The sequence below is a fragment of the Botrytis byssoidea genome (assembly GCF_014898295.1).
Source record: "Botrytis byssoidea strain MUCL 94 chromosome Unknown BBYS_003, whole genome shotgun sequence".
Lineage (NCBI taxonomy): Eukaryota > Fungi > Ascomycota > Leotiomycetes > Helotiales > Sclerotiniaceae > Botrytis > Botrytis byssoidea.
This window is the reverse complement of record NW_024065844.1, coordinates 254,296-272,589: the sequence shown is the minus strand read 5'-3', so window position 1 is coordinate 272,589 and position 18,294 is coordinate 254,296. Positions and strand designations below refer to the sequence as shown.

The 18,294-nt window shown below is 42.0% G+C and overlaps 4 protein-coding genes across 4 annotated transcripts; 2 read left to right on the top strand and 2 right to left on the bottom strand.

Annotated features, from left to right (window-relative positions):
* Positions 1–1,540: 1,540 nt before the first annotated feature.
* EAE97_001537 (uncharacterized protein) lies at positions 1,541–3,206 on the top strand (the record flags this gene model as incomplete). The annotated part of the gene is made up of 2 exons (XM_038872048.1): positions 1,541–1,643; positions 1,699–3,206. The coding sequence occupies 2 exons, from the start codon at positions 1,541–1,543 to the stop codon at positions 3,204–3,206; spliced, it is 1,611 nt and encodes a 536-aa protein (XP_038736606.1).
* A 948-nt stretch (positions 3,207–4,154) lies between these two features.
* Positions 4,155–5,645, bottom strand: EAE97_001536 (uncharacterized protein; the record flags this gene model as incomplete). Its single annotated transcript, XM_038872047.1, has 1 exon — positions 4,155–5,645. One exon carries the CDS (start codon positions 5,643–5,645, stop codon positions 4,155–4,157), a length of 1,491 nt encoding a protein of 496 aa, XP_038736605.1.
* Positions 5,646–11,263: 5,618 nt separating this feature from the next.
* Positions 11,264–14,272, top strand: EAE97_001535 (uncharacterized protein). Its single transcript, XM_038872046.1, has 2 exons — positions 11,264–12,320; positions 12,395–14,272. Exons 1-2 carry the CDS (start codon positions 11,710–11,712, stop codon positions 13,815–13,817), a joined length of 2,034 nt encoding a protein of 677 aa, XP_038736604.1. The 5' UTR covers positions 11,264–11,709; the 3' UTR covers positions 13,818–14,272.
* A 1,364-nt stretch (positions 14,273–15,636) lies between these two features.
* EAE97_001534 (uncharacterized protein) lies at positions 15,637–17,972 on the bottom strand (the record flags this gene model as incomplete). The annotated part of the gene is made up of 3 exons (XM_038872045.1): positions 15,637–17,315; positions 17,366–17,824; positions 17,933–17,972. 3 exons carry the CDS (start codon positions 17,970–17,972, stop codon positions 15,637–15,639), a joined length of 2,178 nt encoding a protein of 725 aa, XP_038736603.1.
* Positions 17,973–18,294: the final 322 nt, after the last annotated feature.

Sequence of the window (18,294 nt, the reverse complement as noted above, 5' to 3'; positions counted from 1 at the left end):
TCCCCATTGAAGGCAGCTGGAGATGAGAAAAAGATGGACATCAGATCATCGCCGAGCAACTGGAGAAATGAAGCAAATCGGGGTCAAGATTTGGATGGGAATGTCGAATGAAATGATGGGGTGTGGCTCTTTTGTTTTTGCAGGGGTGAAATTAGCTTTGTCTGCACGCCCACTTTGTTACTAGATAATGCATGGGGTGTGAGAATAGCTGAACAAACGAGTATGAGATTTTGGGAGGCGGGTTCTGATGGAGAGAGATACTTCCATTGAATTGTTGGACAAAGTCGTGACAGATGTATTATATGTAGGTGATTGATACAATCTGAACAATATTTTGTTGATGATGGCTGGGTGCCTAGTAATCTGGATTCTTATTAGTCACGAAATTTGGATAGATAACTTGACTTTTTACCAACGCTCAATCGCAATTACAACGATATTCGCCGCGCGCGTCTTCCTTTCCTCCTTCTATCGCGCGACTATCGGTACAGTCCACAAATAGGAAGGATATGCATTCATACATTCATTTACCCCTGAGATTATACAACAATTCCTATACTCTACACTCCATGTTTATCATTATCAATTTCATCATACAACATGAACATAGATCTATTATAGGCGTTGCCGCATTGCAAACCCAAAATTAGGCCGAATAATGAAGCCGTCAAACACGGGACGACAATGCACCCCAACATACTTTTGTACGATAACTATCATACCAATTCTGGAATCTCCATCCTCACCCCGCCGCATATACTTTTCATCTGCTCGATGACATAATACCAATCCCCAGGACCCCAGAGGATGAAAAGCAGGGATAAATCCATCCGAAAGTTGCACTCAATTCATGCTTTTAAACTTTCGCCTCCATTAAAGAGTTTCCATTTGTTCCATTTCTTCCATCACTAATGCTTAAATAGGCCAAGTGAGCTGCAGCCTGCTTATGATGGCCATGCTGAAACAAACTTCGAAGTCTGAGAGAGGTCCACAAATACACCGAACGGCCAATTTCTATGACCCCCATAACATCCGAAGACATACCGTCCAAGGTATACCCCATGTTTGGTGATTTGCTGGGGCCTGCACAACCAACACCTATTGTACGCGTTGCACTGTGCTTGACCACTCGGCACTCCGTATTCCCGCATTATAAGGTTGGATCTCGCTGTACCTACAGAGTGACGTGATAATCGCTGCCCGAATAGTAAATCCGGGGGTGCATACCAAGTATTATGGGGTGTAATCTTGGTCACGTTGTTGGGAGAGGGATGATCTTGGTTCCTGCTTGGATTCCTGATTAACGTTCCTGCTTGAATCTCTCAGATCTCTGCGAGTCATTGGTATTCGCTCTCTCCACACATGTTGTATTGTTTGTTGGTTGGTGTCAATTATATAAAGGTTGATTATTCCCCTTGTTGGTATAAGTATTTTTTTGAATCATTCTCTCATTATCAGATGATATTGTGTATTACCGCGTTTGAATTATTCCTGTATTGCATGTAAATCTCTAGTCTTCGCACGGTTCTTCTCAAACAATATGGCTCCTTGGTTTGGTATGAGGGGAGGATGGCTCACATTCTGGGTCACGGTTGCTTGTGCAACAGATATGACTTTGTTTGGTTATGATCAAGGTGTTTTCGGTATGTACTATGTCTATCTTTTACCTTCATTATAATCTTTCCTAACCGAGTCCAGGTGGTGTTATCGTCACTGAAGATTTCCTCAACACTCTCAACCTCAATGGCAAAACCGCTTTAGTTGGAACGATTACTGCTCTCTACGATATTGGTTGTTTCGTAGGAGCCATCGCAGCCGTCGCCTTCGGTGAACGACTCGGTCGTAAAAAGACCATTCTATGGGGAACAACTATTATGATCATTGGCGCTATTCTCCAAATCGCAGCCTACGATGTCCCCACGATGATCACGGGAAGAATCATAGCTGGTATCGGTAATGGTATGAATACATCCACGGCACCCGTTTGGCAATCCGAAACCTCAAAAGCTAGTCTTCGAGGTAAACTTGTCGTCATCGAAATGATTCTCAACATCGCTGGTTTCTCTCTTAGTAACTGGGTTACATATGGATTTTCTTTCCTTTCAGGCCCAGTCACTTGGAGATTCCCACTCGCCTTCCAATTGATCTTCATCATAATCATATATGCCACTGTCCCTTGGCTTCCCGAGTCTCCTCGTTGGTTAATCGCCCACGGAAAGATCGATGAAGGTCGTCAAATCATTGCTGATCTTGAAGATCTCGATATTAAAGACGATCGTGTAAGCAGCGATGTGAATGATATCATCTACGCTGTTGAATACGAAGAAGCGCATGGTGTCTCTTGGTTTGATCTCCTCCGTGGTCGAACTGGAGAGGCTGGAACCTCTACTATACGTCGTCTCGTCCTAGGTTGTGGAACTCAAGCCATGCAACAACTTAGTGGTATCAACGTAACATCCTACTATCTCCCCACCGTCTTGATCTCCTCCGTCGGTCTCTCAAACACACTTGCAAGACTTCTCGCCGCTTGCAATAGTGTATCTTACCTTGCCGCTTCGCTGCTCGCCATCCCGAATGTAGAGCGATGGGGAAGAAGAAATCTCATGATTTATGCAGCTGCTGGTCAAGCTGTCTGTTATCTGCTCATTACCGTTCTACTCCGCTTCAACGAATTAGAAGGCTATGCTCATCAAAAAGAAGTCGCTTCTGCCTCTGTCGCATTTTTCTTCGTCTATTACCTCTTCTTCGGTTTCGGTTGGCAAGGTGTTCCCTGGCTCTATCCTACCGAGATCAATTCTCTCGCCATGCGTACTAAAGGTGCTGCACTTGGTACTGCCACCAATTGGATCTTCAACTTCATGGTGGTAGAAATTACACCCATTGGAATTGAGTCTTTAAGATGGAAATTCTACATCATATGGACGATCTTCAATGCGTCATTCGTACCGATTGTTTACTTTTTCTATCCCGAAACGAGTGATAGAACATTGGAGGATATTGATAGATTATTCAGAGAGAATGGAAGTATATTGGTATTCAAGGATGCAGATGCAATTAGTAGAAAGAGACCAGCTAGATATTTTGAGGCAGAAAGAATCGGTACAGTAGATTCAGATGAGAGAAAGAGTTTAGGTAGTAGTGGGGGCAAGAAAGCAAGTGAGCTTGGAGGGGTATTGGCTGAACACGATGAGGTAGTTAGATATTAGGACATGGATGAGGAAAAAGAAGAGTGGCGCTTGTGAAGGAATGTTTGAATCGGAGTTTCTTGGTTGTTTGTTATGAATTCATGCATGCATGTATGAGTATGGGATGAACATGAGCATGAACATGAGCATAAGCGTGGAGTTTGGATGGATGGATAAATACCTTGATGAGCATTTTTCGGTGGGACATTACTCTTATCTTAAACAATATTCACAAATCAAAAGTAAAAATTTATAAATATAAAACGCAATGTGCCAAAACACTGATCGAATCACTTGTGAATCTCAGTTTGTAAAATATCGTAATAAACACTGATCAAACCACTAAAATCTCAGCTTTTAAAACATCACAATATCCAAGGAGACTCAGAGAAAAATTTCCTCACCCCGGAGAAGCTTAGCACAGATCCGAGTGGAAACACCAGACGCTTCGGGGATTCCTTACCTTCGGCATTTGTATCTGCCCACCTGTGTTCCCTACCTATATAGCAATAACCTGCTGAGATTTGATCGTTTGTAGCTAGTTCTAGCTACCGTGTAGATGCGACTCTACGGATTAGGAGTTTACTTTTATCCACTATTCTCGGCATCCTCCATTATCGGCACCCAATAGATGATCTCGCATCATAAACTACTTGAAAATATAGACGATATATCTTGAAGACTTTGAAATCTTTTGATGGTGCTATATCAGTTTCTTATAAAATAGACTCTTTGAAAAAGCGCTGTTTGACTTTCGGAATGAAACATGAGGACTTAGTTGATACATATAGATCTAACTCACAGAATCCTCAAAGATACACACAAACATGACAGGTACCTCCATTACTCAAATCCCTCAGTCCACTGCTCAATCTCAACAGCCGGAAAACTATCCCCACCCACCCACCAACCCTCATCTCCTCAAAGCTGCATACCCAACCCCGTCCTCTATCCCCACACCCCACGCCCTCAAACCACCGTCCTCACAAATACACCATTCCACCTCCGTCTCACCTGACAACAAACCGGACGACAACAATTCCTACATCCACTCAACGTCTCACTTTCCTCTTTCGTGATAAACCAACTCTCCTCACTCTCCATATCCACATATTCCCCTTTCTGATCAAGAAATACCTCATCCGGTCCCGCAGTCCACGTTTGTTTTTCCTGTTCCTGTTCCTGTTCCTGTTCCTCTATCTTCTCCAACCCATCTACTCTTTCGCTCCACACCTTGCGTTCCTTTTTCCGCTCCTGTTCTTCCTCCCATTTCTCCTCCCCTCTCCGCTCCTCCCTCCTTTTCCACCCCCTCTTCATAACCACCTGAAAAAACAAAATTTCCTCCCCACCCTCATCCACCCCCCCATCCCCAGAAAAACAATGCCATTCCCTCCCCCGAATACTAGCCAAATGTCTCCCCATACACCGCACCTCCCACCCTCCTCCCCCACACCTCTCAATACCCTGCACAATACTCCTCAGCGAATAAAACGATTCCTCCCCATCTCCACCCCCATTCCCTTCCCCATCCTCATCCCTCAAACTCCACCCCTCCGGCACCGTCCTCTCAATAAACTCCACCAATTCCCGCGCATACACATTCCGATACAAATACGCATATCCACACCCATGTCTCCTCACCACATTTCTCCGATATTCCAACGGCCACTGCACTTTCCACTCTCGCTTGAAACTCGCAACGCAAACGCGCTCATCGATTTCGATAGCGGAGAGCTGGAGTCGGATGTGGATATCGTAAGTTGAGACCGGATGAAGCATTCTAGCTTTAGCGTATAGGTTCCAAGCGGTGGTGACGAGAGTGAGGAGTTTGAGATTGGGGATTAGGTTTGTGTCTATCAGGGAAGGATCGGGATCGCTTCGGTGGTGGAGTATAGGGGTTTCGTGGGTGGTAGTTCTCATCATCGTAGACGTTTCCAGGATATTTTCTTCCGACAAAATTTCCATAAAATCCACATGTTCAGGCTGCGGTAATTTTCCTGCATATTTCCCCGGTGGGGGACTTCGTATACATATGAAATGCGCTGCATATTGCAGAATATATTCCAGAAACTCCACATTGCCCTGCACGCCTGGTATACACAGTATCTGCGCGACAAACTTGCAGACCCCCCTATCCGACAAATCGAGCTCCGAACCCATTTTCATCCGGGGAAATAAATCGTATGGCGATTTGTGGAAAAATTTATACGCGAGGCGCCATACGTAGTCGGATTCCGGATGCGATGTCTCGGTAGAGGGGCTGTTCCAGGAATAGTATGTTGTATGTGGGAAGGGATTTTGGGAGAGGGGGAAGTTTTTGGAGAGGTGATCTTCTTGGAGGAGGTGCTCGTCGGTGGGCGTCCAGTGTTTGGTGAATGTGAGGGAGGGGTGAACGGGGGTGAAGGGTCCGAGTGGGGGGATGTGGATGGGGCATTCGTTGAGATTTGAGGGGGCTGACATTTTGTGGTTTTGTGATGTACCTGATATTAGGTACGTTGATGGGTTGTCTTTTCTGAAGAGTAAATGTGTATTTGCTGTAATAACTTTCATTGCTACACAAAATATCCTGCGATATCAGAATTGAAGAAAGGTATTTTTTCATACCAACAAGAACCAGATACTTACTCACAACACTCCCAAAGCTCCCCAAACCCATCTCTCCATGCTTCCTACCACAAGCCCCTCATTAAATAGACCCAAAAATCCAATTTTCTCGCTAGTGAATGGTATCAAACTACGGCTATCAGCCAAACATAGACGAATCAATATGAGTCAATAGATATTCACACTGCAGGTGCTCGAACATCGAATATCGTACTGTTCGTACCTAGGTAATCAAATAGTGAATACTGTGAAGATTTATCATTCATGCGTGATGAATTGATAACACAAGATAAAATATTGTTGTTGTAGGTTAACAAAGTAATCGCATTACATATCGAAATCCAGCTCGGGATATGTGAATATCTTAACAAGTACCTAGGTGCACTTTTTACATCATCTCAAATAGCTCTCAAAAAATCATCATTATTCCAACCAAATTGCCAAATTACCTACAATAATTTAACGAGCTGAGTGATCAAATTTGTTTGATCAGATATATGAAATATATCAATAGGTGATCAATTCAAAGAGCTAAAAAGCTACAAGGTAGGTATTCAAAGTGCTCCCAGAGCTTAAAGGATGAGAATAGAAGCATTGAAGATTTGATTTTACCCCATGAACCTTTTCAAGAAATTCAAAGCGCAGAAAAATAGATGGGATTGAATTACTGGTACCTCCATCCATAAAGAAGATGTGAAAGATGAGGATCAGGATCGATGGGAGAAGCTATTCATCTGGACAGATAGCTGGTAATTCAGCTGATAGCTAGTAATACAGCAGACAGCAGAGCACGGGAAATCTTTCAAACCCCCATGTACTACAAAATCATCTAACGAAAACATCTTCATCTACGAAGAACTCCTGTGATTAGAGATACATTTCTTCTCTTTCTTCCTTTCCCCCAATATCTCATCTCCGATACATATCCAGCCTCTACAGCCCACAACCCTCCATCTCCCCTCCTCCTCTTCGATCTCCCCTCCCTCTCTCCTAAGCGCCAACCCATCCAACCCACACAAGTACAAACCTACGAGCCCAGTCCAAATACTCCAATACCCAAACTAAACTCCAATCCACTCACCACTCCACTACACCACCCTCCAGCTGCAAATTCTCAAATGCGAGTTCTCAATATTCATCATTCATTATTCATTATTCGATATCCTACCTACCTAGTATATACTTCCCTTTCCTAGTAATCAACTTCCCATGTTATATCATACTAATACACCAAATCATATCTAGTCAAACCACATCACACATCACACATCTCCCAAACTCCCAATTCCCAATTCCCAATAATTCCTCCACGAATATCTAGTATCTTTACTCAAAATATCTAGATACATAATATCACTTTCATTTTCGCTTTCACTTTCACCAAAAAGCACTATAGATAATAGATAATAGATATAAGCAAGCGAATGAATGAATGAATAAACCCAAATGTGATATGATAGTATAATCCAATCCACCCAATCCAATCCAAAGCACAGCCAAATGAACAAAACAAAAGAAACCCAATGATCTAATATCATCATCAGCATTAGTACCATCATTAGTATCAGTACACCGGGAACTTTTATACTCATATTTCCCTAAACATTTCCCTAAAAATACACATATAAATATACACCCATATATACATATACATCAGCACATAAAACTCCAAGAGAAACCCACCATGCAGCCAGCTGGGCAGCCAGTGCGAAGTCGCTGCATGATAAATGGGACTTTTATTTCCATCTAGCTGATACCTAGGTACTACAAAATTCAAATTTGTCAAGCAAGCATTAAAGATCAATTCATGAATGTGCGACTGAGATTGAGATTGAGATTGAGATTAAATTCGAGATCAGAGGCAGAAAAACAGTATCGCGCACTACACGAGAAACGAATCGAGAAATCAAGATTCGGAAAGCTTCTTTGATTCTTGCTTGATTCCTGAATTTTTATTTTTTTATTTCTCAACAACAACACGGATGAAGTACATTAAACTCCATCTACCAACTACAAATACCTACGGTATCATTCAAGAATTAAAGACCAAGAGAGAAAGGGGCCTAGACCAGCTCTACCATGATAGATATACTTCGTACGATTGATTCACTTGATCATCGCGCACAAAGCACAAAGTACATCGAAGTGTGATATCTATATATCCATCACATCTCTCTAACCCATCGTATAGCACGATGCATGCATCCATCTCATCACCAAACGAACGGGTGCATGAAATGAAATGAACTTAAAATTCTCTCGAAGTGAGGATTTCCTCTCACATAGAGCACTAACTTTCTGCGTGTGGGATATGTGATATCTCGAGTAGGATTTGGTTTTCAAAACTTACGTTCTATCTACCTATCTATCTAGATTGGTGGATATAGGTATTGCAATACGAAAGCCATCACACTCGTTACTTTCCACCAGTAACGTGCGGGTGAAATGCTGGATTTGACTATCACATCACGCACATGAAAGGAAGGTAACGTTATTCTGCTTAGAATATGCATTGCTAGGTAGGTACATCTCGCTTTCGTAGAAGATGATGAGTGTTTTTTCTAGGGAAACCAAAAAAAAAAAAAAACACAAACAAAAACAAAAAAACAGAATGCACAAGTAACTTTAGGATGAAACTAAATGAATAGAGTTCCGCTAGTGGAAAGTTAAGAATCTGGGTGTGAAGATCATTTATTTCTTCGGAAGTGGTTTCTTCTCCACTATGCGTAGCGTTTCTCGTTACTTTGCTTCGACGTTATGTTTATTTATTGTATGATGTGAAGTGGAAAGAGTTGGAGGGAGAGGGAATTTGAGTAGAGTTTCGGGGTAGTATTCGGAATGGAATCGGGATGAAAATCGGGATTGAATACGATGGGAAGTCGGGATAGAAAGATAATGTATTGCAAAGTGATAGTGATGAATGAAGAGGTAGAAAGTATAATTGTAGGAGGATGGTATGACTAATAAGTATGACTAATAAGGATTTGAATCTGAATGACTTGATTTGATAGAATGCAATTCGAAATCAGTTGATGACTAATTATTAATGTACTCGTCCGATTGAAATGGTCATAGGGACTTTCATTTCTGTTGAATTGGAGACCTACCTAGTAGTGATGAGAATTATAGATTAGAAAATGGTACCTCATTTTTCCTTTCTTTTCTCTTGAAAAGCATGCTTTGACGTGCCTTGCTTTGACTTGCCTTGACGTTGAAAGAAAAAAAAAAAGTATTTGAAAGGACCTCGGAAGTAGAGTTACCCAGTAATTAGTTCATGATGAAAAGTTGATCCTTCATGAAATCATCGACTAAGAGAAAGCTTCAACATCGAACTAATGCAAGATACCGATGACACGATCTGGAACGGTGTTGCATTAATATGCTGTACTCCACCGTCTTGCAGATGTTGAGTGATCACCTGAGGATGAATCTTGTTCTTTTTCTTTCTTTTTTTCTTCTTCTTCAGGATCTAGGTCAGGAGGAGGTATAACTCTGCGAATGCGATGGACAGATCTGTATGAGTTCGGAAAGAGATTAACGAGATTGATGAGGGGAGATCGGGGGTTCGTATCTGTTCCTTCATCGTAATGGACAAAGCTCAAATGACATGTTTACGATGTTTATCATGGTGGTACTGTGTACCGCCCATCGATGCATGGAGGAGTGAGGAATATGCAGGTGTGAGAAAAGTGTCATCAAGTAAGGGATTGTGGGACTGAGATATCGTGGCTCTTTATATGTCCCGACATTAGATCTGGTGGTATGTTTTGGTACCTTTCTATCGGGAATGGAAGGAGGGTGGGTGCGTTGAGAATATACTAGGTAGGTAGATAAGATAGATTGGGGTCTAATGGATCTGATGGATCTGATGGATCTGATGGATGATGAGATACTGTACGGGAATCTAGGTAACGGATGTATGCAAGAGATAGCTTGATCAGACTAGATGTGCATTATGAGGGAGGTGGTGTATGTATGTTTATTAAGAATATTTTGATGGATTTTATAAAGCTGTGTGTGTGTGTGTGTATTTACAAGAAATGTTGATATATCTAGGTATATTATGAGGTAGTATTTATGATCTATATATATGTAGTGGGTAGGTATGTAGTAGGTAAAATACCAAGGTGGTAAAATACCTAGTCAATAAGTACTAGGTATCTAGGTAAATAGAACCTCGATAGGTGAGTGAAGAGTGAGTGAAGAGTGAGTGACGAGTGAGTGATGAGTGAGTGAAGGTGAAGGTTGATATGAGAAAAGAAAAGACTACCAAAATCAGATTTAAAGCAGCATGAGAAAAACATCAAGCGGCGTTCCCCCAATCAACCTTCAAGTGATTTGATTGATCAATGTGAGGATTCTATGGAAAAAGCTGGGATCGGATCTAACCCTATCTAGTAAGGCTGGTTCCTGAGCACGATGAATAAAGTGGGGCGATCCTAACACTACCATCAGAGCTTTGAGCATCGTCTTTTGACAAGCAAACACCAACCTCCATCGATCATTTTAGCACCAAATGCACGGCAACTCTCTATCCCATTCCATTCACAGAAACATCGGATGATTTTAAGTGGTGGATGAGATAAAAAAAGAGGCAAAAGAGGTGAAAAGAGGTAAAAAGAGGTAAAAAGAGGTAAAAAGAGGTAAAAAGAGGTAAAAAGAGTTAAGATGTCATTAATACTACTTAGGTACTACTCCAGCTATGACTTTCCTCTCCATCACGAGAGAATGAAAGAATTCATCATGGGGAAAGAATGATGGAAGCGCTGGATGGATGAATGAATGAACGGATGAATGGATGAATGCGAATGTTCATGCTGGGTGTACAAAACATAACAATCCTTCAAATCCCATCCATCTTCATCGATAGGGTACATCCATCCATTCATCCACCCATCCACCATCCACCCATCCACCCATCAATCAATCCATCCAAAAGCAAAAAAGTACACATCGTGGGTTCAGCAGCATATGCATGCGTCAACACAATATCGACTTCAACACCCCACTACAATACACTACACTACAATACACGACACGATACGACACTACACTACCGACGGGGTACACCACATTTACCACTTCCTTTTCCATATTCTACCTTCTCCTTGAACTCTCCCAAACCAATTTTGATCCAATAATTATTATCCAGAAGAAGAAAAATTGCCACTCGAATCGGGTCCTGATGAGTTGATCAAATGAATATCTAACTACCCGTAAATAGAGTACTAGGTACTTCAAAAACTGAAAGAAAAAAAGAAGAAGAAAAAAAACTAACCAACTTTCTTCTTTTGCTTTCACCATCTTCTTCTTTTTCCCATTAACTTTGATTGACACAGACAGAGAGACCTGGAACTTCTTAACTTACTACCTACCTACTTATCCCATATTTATCATGGTATGGTGGATTGATTTGATTGGAATTATACTGAAAAAACTATTATTCATTCATTACTTGATATTTCCCTTTCATTCCAAATCATTGATCGTTTGTTGATTTTGATTGACTGATGATTCATTTCATCTCATCTTCTGCGAGATCCAATCAAGTCTCATATTTGGTCTCGGTTGACCTTTCTTCTCCATCCTCCTTTTCCCTATCCAGCCTACCTATCTACCTAGGCACTTTTCTCCCTCTTCCAACTTTCAATTCACTCCGTTGTCTTACTTTTTCCCATTACGACCGAGACTCTTTACGCTATTCTATCCGAGTAGAATCACTCACTACCGTGCCTACTTCTCTACTACATTTTAAACTTTTGATCCGTCAAAAATTCAATATCCATCAGAAAACCCCACTACTGCCCTGGAGCTTCTGCAAGACATATCCCCAACGCTTGATTTGTCCTTGAGTCAGGACCTGTGGGGTGAATCTTTCTGATCTCATACCACTGGGCGGCCCTTCTCCCCGGATCTTTCCATGATTCGCCTCTGTTCCACTACCAAATCAATTCTTGTTTTGACTACCTCTTCCATCTCTCTCAAACAAAGACATCAACAAATTGCCACAATTGCAAACATGTCGCATTCCAACGTCTTGATTTATCTCATGCGCCGGGACTTGCGAGTGGGCGATAACCCTATCCTTCACTCTCTCGTTGATAGCAAGGATCATGGATTCACACATCTTCTCCCACTCTATGTTTTTGCCGCACAACAAATCGAAGTCTCTGGTTTTATCACCAAAGATGGAAGTAAGAGTCCGTACCCAGAGGCCAGAAGTCAAATCGGCGCATTCTGGCGATGTGGTCCCCACAGAGCGAAGTTCCTAGCGGAAAGTGTGTGGGATCTGAAGGGGGGTCTCGAGAAGGTTGGGAGCGGATTGGCTATCAGAGTGGGGATGGTCGATGAAGTGGTGAAAGATTTAATGGAAGGATTTGAAAAAACAGGCGGCAGCAAGGTTTCTGCAGTGTGGATGACTTCCGAAGAAGGAGTAGAAGAGAAACGAGAAGAGCGCTCGACAAAGAACATTTGCGATAAGGCCGGTGTTGACTTCAAATTGTGGCGAGATGAGAAATATTTGATTGACGAGTATGTTTTTACACCCATCATCCATTTCACCCCTCCCCCCCCCCCCCCCCCCAAATTTACTGATTGAGATGTAGTCGAGATGTTCCATTTGAGGATCCAAAAGATCTTCCCGATGTGTATACGACTTATCGCAAGAGTGTTGAACCCCTTCGCGAAGCGCCTCGTCCAACTTTACCAAAACCTGAAATGAATTCATTGCCACCCTTCCCTACCGATGTTCCACCTCAGCATGCTCCATTCACGATTCCGACAAATTACGAGGAGATCGAGAGTGCACTTCTCAAGCCAATCAATGCGCAACCTCTAATCAAAAATCCTCCATCCTACCCGGAGAATTCATTATCGGTACATCCTTTTACAGGCGGTGAATCTCATGCGCTAGAACGACTCGACCACTTGATTACTTCTGGCTCAATTAACGCTTATAAATCTAGTCGCAATGGGCTCATGGGTACTGATTTCTCTACAAAGCTCTCAGCGTACCTTGCTCTTGGTTCAATTACTTCACGTCAGATTCATTCTTCCATGTCTCTCTTCGAGAATGGTTCCGATTCTGACAACCGGTACAAGGATCTCGAGGGGTATGGCAAGGGTGAAAACGAAGGCACTTATGGTGTACGATTCGAGCTTCTTTGGAGAGATTACATGCGTCTCTGCACTCGTAAATTCGGACCAAAGCTTTTCCAATTGGGTGGATTCAAGGAGGAAGAAAATGCACATTCAAAGTGGAGCAGGCTCGATTCACCAAGAGATGGTGTTTCAAAAGAGCAAATACAAGAGATTATTGAGAGATTTCTTAACGGTACAACGGGAATGGGATTCATTGATGCTTCTCAAAGAGAATGTTATCATACCGGTTATACTAGCAACCGCGCTCGTCAAAATGTCGCTTCATTCCTCGCGAAACATCTTTACATTGATTGGAGAATTGGCGCCGAGTGGTACGAGTGTATATTGGTTGATTACGATGTTAGCTCGAATTGGGGTAATTGGCAATATGTTGCCGGAGTTGGCAATGATCCTCGAGGCAATGATCGGATTTTCAACCCTGTCAAACAAGCTTTTGATTACGACCCTAAGGCTGAATATGTTCTGGCTTGGGTTGACGAGTTACGGGGCGTGGATGAACTGGGTCAAATCTTCCAGGCTTGGACTATTAACGACCAAGAGAAGAAAGAAGAGTTGGGAATTGCAGATACTGAGATGGTGACAAACCCATTAAAGAGAATTGACTTTAAGATCAATAGGGGTAGAGGTGGGGGAGGTGGTAGAGGTGGTGGCAGAGGTAGACCACCATATAGACCACATGGTGGAGATAGATGGACGGGTAGAAGATCTGGTCCTGGGGACCAAGGACGAGGTGGGTTCCAGGGTGGAAGAGGAGACCGAAGTTTTCATCAAAATCGAAGATTGTATAGAGGTGGTAGAGGTTCCGGAAGCGAATTGAGAACTGGAATGATGGATAAGGAGAGAGACGCTGCTGCGGATAATGAGTAAGACAGACGGTTCACATTATGGCGTACGTCTATAATTGCGCAACGAGACACGGGCATGGACACGATTACGAATACGATCACGGATACACGAAGACATAGATATGACAACGTAATAAATGGATGTCATTGAGTTGACAGTGGTAATTATGGTTGAGAATTTTGGTAAATACGGTCGGTGGCTATGGCTTATACCTTGGGACGGTGAATAATGGTTACGGAGATATTTGCAATTATGGCTTTCGCTTATAATATGACCTGGCTGAGCTGCATAGGAGGACAGATTTGAAAGATTAATGAGTTGGTTCAGATAGGCGGATCATACACACATGAGTCGCGAACAATTCGCATACGTTTTGATTTTATTACGCGTTCTTACTCTTGATAATATTGATTTGAAGGTAGTATAATAAAGAAAGACGGAAGGAAATAGATGAATGAATAGCTAGAAATTAACAGTGTCGCTCCTCTTATATATCTCAACATTATCCTCAATCTTTGTTAATGTATATGGTACTGGTGATTTATTCTTTCATTCTGCGATTTGGTCTGCTATCGAAAAGGAATACTTCTCATGATATTTCTAGGTTGACCTCCTTGGGGGGGGGGGGGATTTTTTTTTTTTTTTTTTTTTTTGGGTTCTCAGTAGAGTTAATGTTCAAAGCCTATAATATAGCGTGAATCTGTCCATACCTACTAGGTATGTATGTATTGTTACATCGCTACCTTATTTGTATTTCTATATTGTGATATATCGTGGTGTACTGTGTATACTGTGATATATCGTAATATACGGTATATTGTAATGTAGATCAACTAGCTAGATATCTAATATCTGATATCTACTATCTACTACCTACTACCTATTACCTACTATCTAATACCTACTATCTAATACCTACTATCTAATACCTACTATCTAATACCTACTACTTATTACTTATTATCTATTACTTATTATCTATTATTTATTATCTATTATTTATTATCTACTACCTACTACCTACCCACTACCCAATACCCATCTAGCACCTACATTCATCACAGTAAACAATCAAATAAAGAGACACTACTACCTACCTACCTAATACCTACCTAGTAAGAACCCACAGAATCATACCGAGATCCAGGGTGAGCCAGAAACGAGCAAAATGCAATTGATTTCCCACACAAGTTAACACTTTAGCTACCCGTTTAAATCATCATACACAGCACAGTATACAAAAATCTATATGATGAGAACAAAATAATTAGTGGGGCATTACTTAGGCGAGGAAAGCAAAGGGGTGATAGGCGTCTACGAGTACAGCGGGAACAATCTCATACATATCTTCTTGCCACAATTTTCATATAATACATGTATAATATTTTTGGAACCTGCATACCCGAAGACCTATACTATCTATTCCATGTATATGGTTCTCTTCCCCTTTATCTCCCTTCGCTCATCTTCCTCCCCGGTCCTAAAAGGACCAACTCAAATACCCAATCATTATCCAATCCCAATTTACTCTTACCTCACCCAACCAATCCAACCGAGCGTAATACTAAGATACTGTGCACTTGATACAGTACAAAAAACTATGTAGAAAAAATAAGTCATCCCCAGAAATCCCAACGCCAAATCGGTATACCACTTCCATCGCCAAACTAAACCATGATATGCTAAATCACCCCTCGCGAGCAATGTTTACAAAAAACAAAAGAAAGCTAGTCATGGCGTGTGTTTCGTTATCATGACCACCACTTGATTGCCAATTTTGTTTCCCTGTAGCCCCTTCATACCCGCATAGAACCAACACCAAATGCAACCCGAAATCAAATTATCTCGAACGCCCTGCAGCCCCTGCATATCTGTTTCTGATCAAGAAAGGACTTGGCATTTCATCCCTGTCAGGGTTCCACACCGTTGGCTCCATATCTCCAATGCTTCCTCCACTACCTCTCATTCTTCCTTCGTCCTTTTCCTTTTCTACCATTCTTACTCCGAATGATCTTCCCTTTCCACTAGGGCTCATCTCAACTGGTCTTCCTCCAGCACGAGCTTGTGCTAGTTCGACTAGAGTTCGTCCAATCGTTGGTGCACTTCCCGTTTTTGTATTGTTCTTCATTGCCTGTTTGTGTAGGTCTGATTCAGATTTCTTTGTCAAACTCGACTTTCGTGTGGGGCTTGCTGCTGTATCATTGCCCGACAAACTAGTCATGCTCGGTATTCTCGATAGTCTCTTAGTTACTGGGCTTTGTGCTTCCTTCTTACTAACCAGTCCACCTTGGTTTTTGGTTGCCAAAAAGGTTGGTTGAGTGTTCAATTTTTGTAATGGCACTGTACGCTGCGAGATGAGATGTGGTCTCGCAGCACCCTTAGCAAATGGGTTGTTCTTAGATTTAGGCCGCGTAGGAGAAGGCACTGGAAGATCATCCTCATCTTCAGAATCAGAATCTAGTAGAAGAGGTTGTAAGCGAATCTCGGCATTTGCGTTTGCAGCAGCAAAAATGTTTCGGTTAGTGCCAGGAGCTTTGGTTGCATTGTTCCGGCGTGGAGATAATGACAAGGAGGCAATAGAAATTGGTGATGGATCAGCCATCTCAATGTCCATAGGAGTTCCATGCACATTGAACATGGTTTGCGCTCGAGAAAATGGTGTTCTGGTGGATTTCTTGAATGGTTTGCTGGGCTCCGGTGACATGGTGTGATCGGTAAAATCTGTGGTCGATGAGAAGTCATCACCTGTGCTACCAACAGATGATCTTGGGTAGTCCAATGAGCTTGGCGAGGGACACAGTTCTTTAGCGGTCAGAGAGCTTGAGCTAGTATCGTTATCTGGATTCGATGATCGAGAGCTGTTGGCGGATCTTTGTAGCTCTTCTTCAACTCGGATTCGGACCTCTTCTTCAAATCGTTTTTGTAGATTCTCTACCTCTATTTGCACCAAACGATTGATCTCCAATTGTGCCTTGACTTCCCATTCTCTTCGCAATGATGAATCAATCTCGGCACGCATAGCTGCTTTCTGAGACTCGAGCTTCTCTGTCCTTTCTTCAAGCTCCTTGAATTGTTTAGCCGCCATTTCTTCTTTCGTCCTCAACAGTCGACCGAGCTCAACAACCTCTTTCTCCTTCCTCATCAATTTTACCACAGGAAGATTAAGCAATGTAACGGTATCGACTCGTCGATCGGGGTTGACTCTGAGGCAGTCCTTGATAACAGATGCAAGTTCTGGCGAATATATATTTGGTATTGGTGTGACTTTGCCCTCTTTAATCTTCTGCACAAGTTGGAAGTGCGATTTCGCGTTAAATGGAACTTCTCGTGTGCAGAGCTCGTACATAATGCAACCTAAAGACCAAATATCTGACTTTAACGTATATCGTTCTGCGGCACAGATTTCTGGGGACATGTAGAATGGAGTTCCAACATATGTAGAGGCAAAATCGTGAGATTCCATCAATTTCGAAAGACCAAAATCCCCAAGCTTCACAGAATTGCCTTCACCAAGAAAGACTATAAAATTTAGTACAAGAAACACAACCGTACATACTTAGTTCACTCACTGTTTTCGGGCTTCAAATCTCGGTGTAGAATCATGACACCAGGCGCTGGCTTTTGTGGTTTGGCGGTATTTCCCAATCCCATTACATTACTTCCAACTTCTGGTGGATCGACTCCATAGTGACATCTATACAATGCTGAAACCAGTTGTGCGAATATGCTCCAAACGAAACCCTCCTCAGCATATTTGTTCTTTGCTTGTAAATCCTTTATAATCCTACCAAGATCCCCATTGCCACAGTATTCCATGTACAAATGAAGGTCTTGACTGGACTTTAGATGCTCTCGATGATAGTATCCGACGATGTTTGGATGTTTAAGTGAGGAAAGAATGGCGAATTCGGCTTGTAGTTGTTCTCGTTCTTTTTGTGACATCCGCATGTAGTTAATCTCCTTCCTACATAAGATTTCTCCATTATTCTTTCTTCGGACCTTTCGAATGATACCAAAAGAACCATGTCCTACAGAATAGATAGAGTATATTAGTTCTGTCTCACTTAAGAGTTGGCGCAACGAGTAATAAATCAAACATGAACCACGTTAGTACTTCTTGTACTGTGAAGACTTACCTATCTTCTCCAAAACTTCGTACTTGCTTTCTTCTGTCATGATTCCGAAAGTATTATATTTAAGAAAAGGAAGATCTTTGCATTGATCTAAGTAAAGAAAGCAATTAATATTAGTATTGTTGTAATCTATTCGAGGTTGGCGATGTTTTGTCGTTTTATTCAAAGTTGATGAAGATGGATTGTGAATTAATTCATTCAGGTTGGTGTTTACTTTTTGGTTGCCCCTCCAACCGTTTGACTATTTGATACCAAACTAGAATTGGACATCACCCGGGGAAATTTTGATAATGCCAGAAGGCGGTGAATGTATGAAATTTGGATGACGGTTGAAACATTTAACTCCGATACCTTATCCGGATTGC

What these genes read in the sequence shown, in the direction of transcription:
- EAE97_001535 (XM_038872046.1), top strand. Translation starts at nt 11,710, where the DNA reads ATGATTCGCCTCTGTTCCACTACCAAATCAATTCTTGTTTTGACTACC. An exon ending in GAGAAATATTTGATTGACGA is followed by an intron (nt 12,321 to 12,394) that starts GTATGTTTTTAC and finishes ATTGAGATGTAG; the next exon opens with TCGAGATGTTCCATTTGAGG.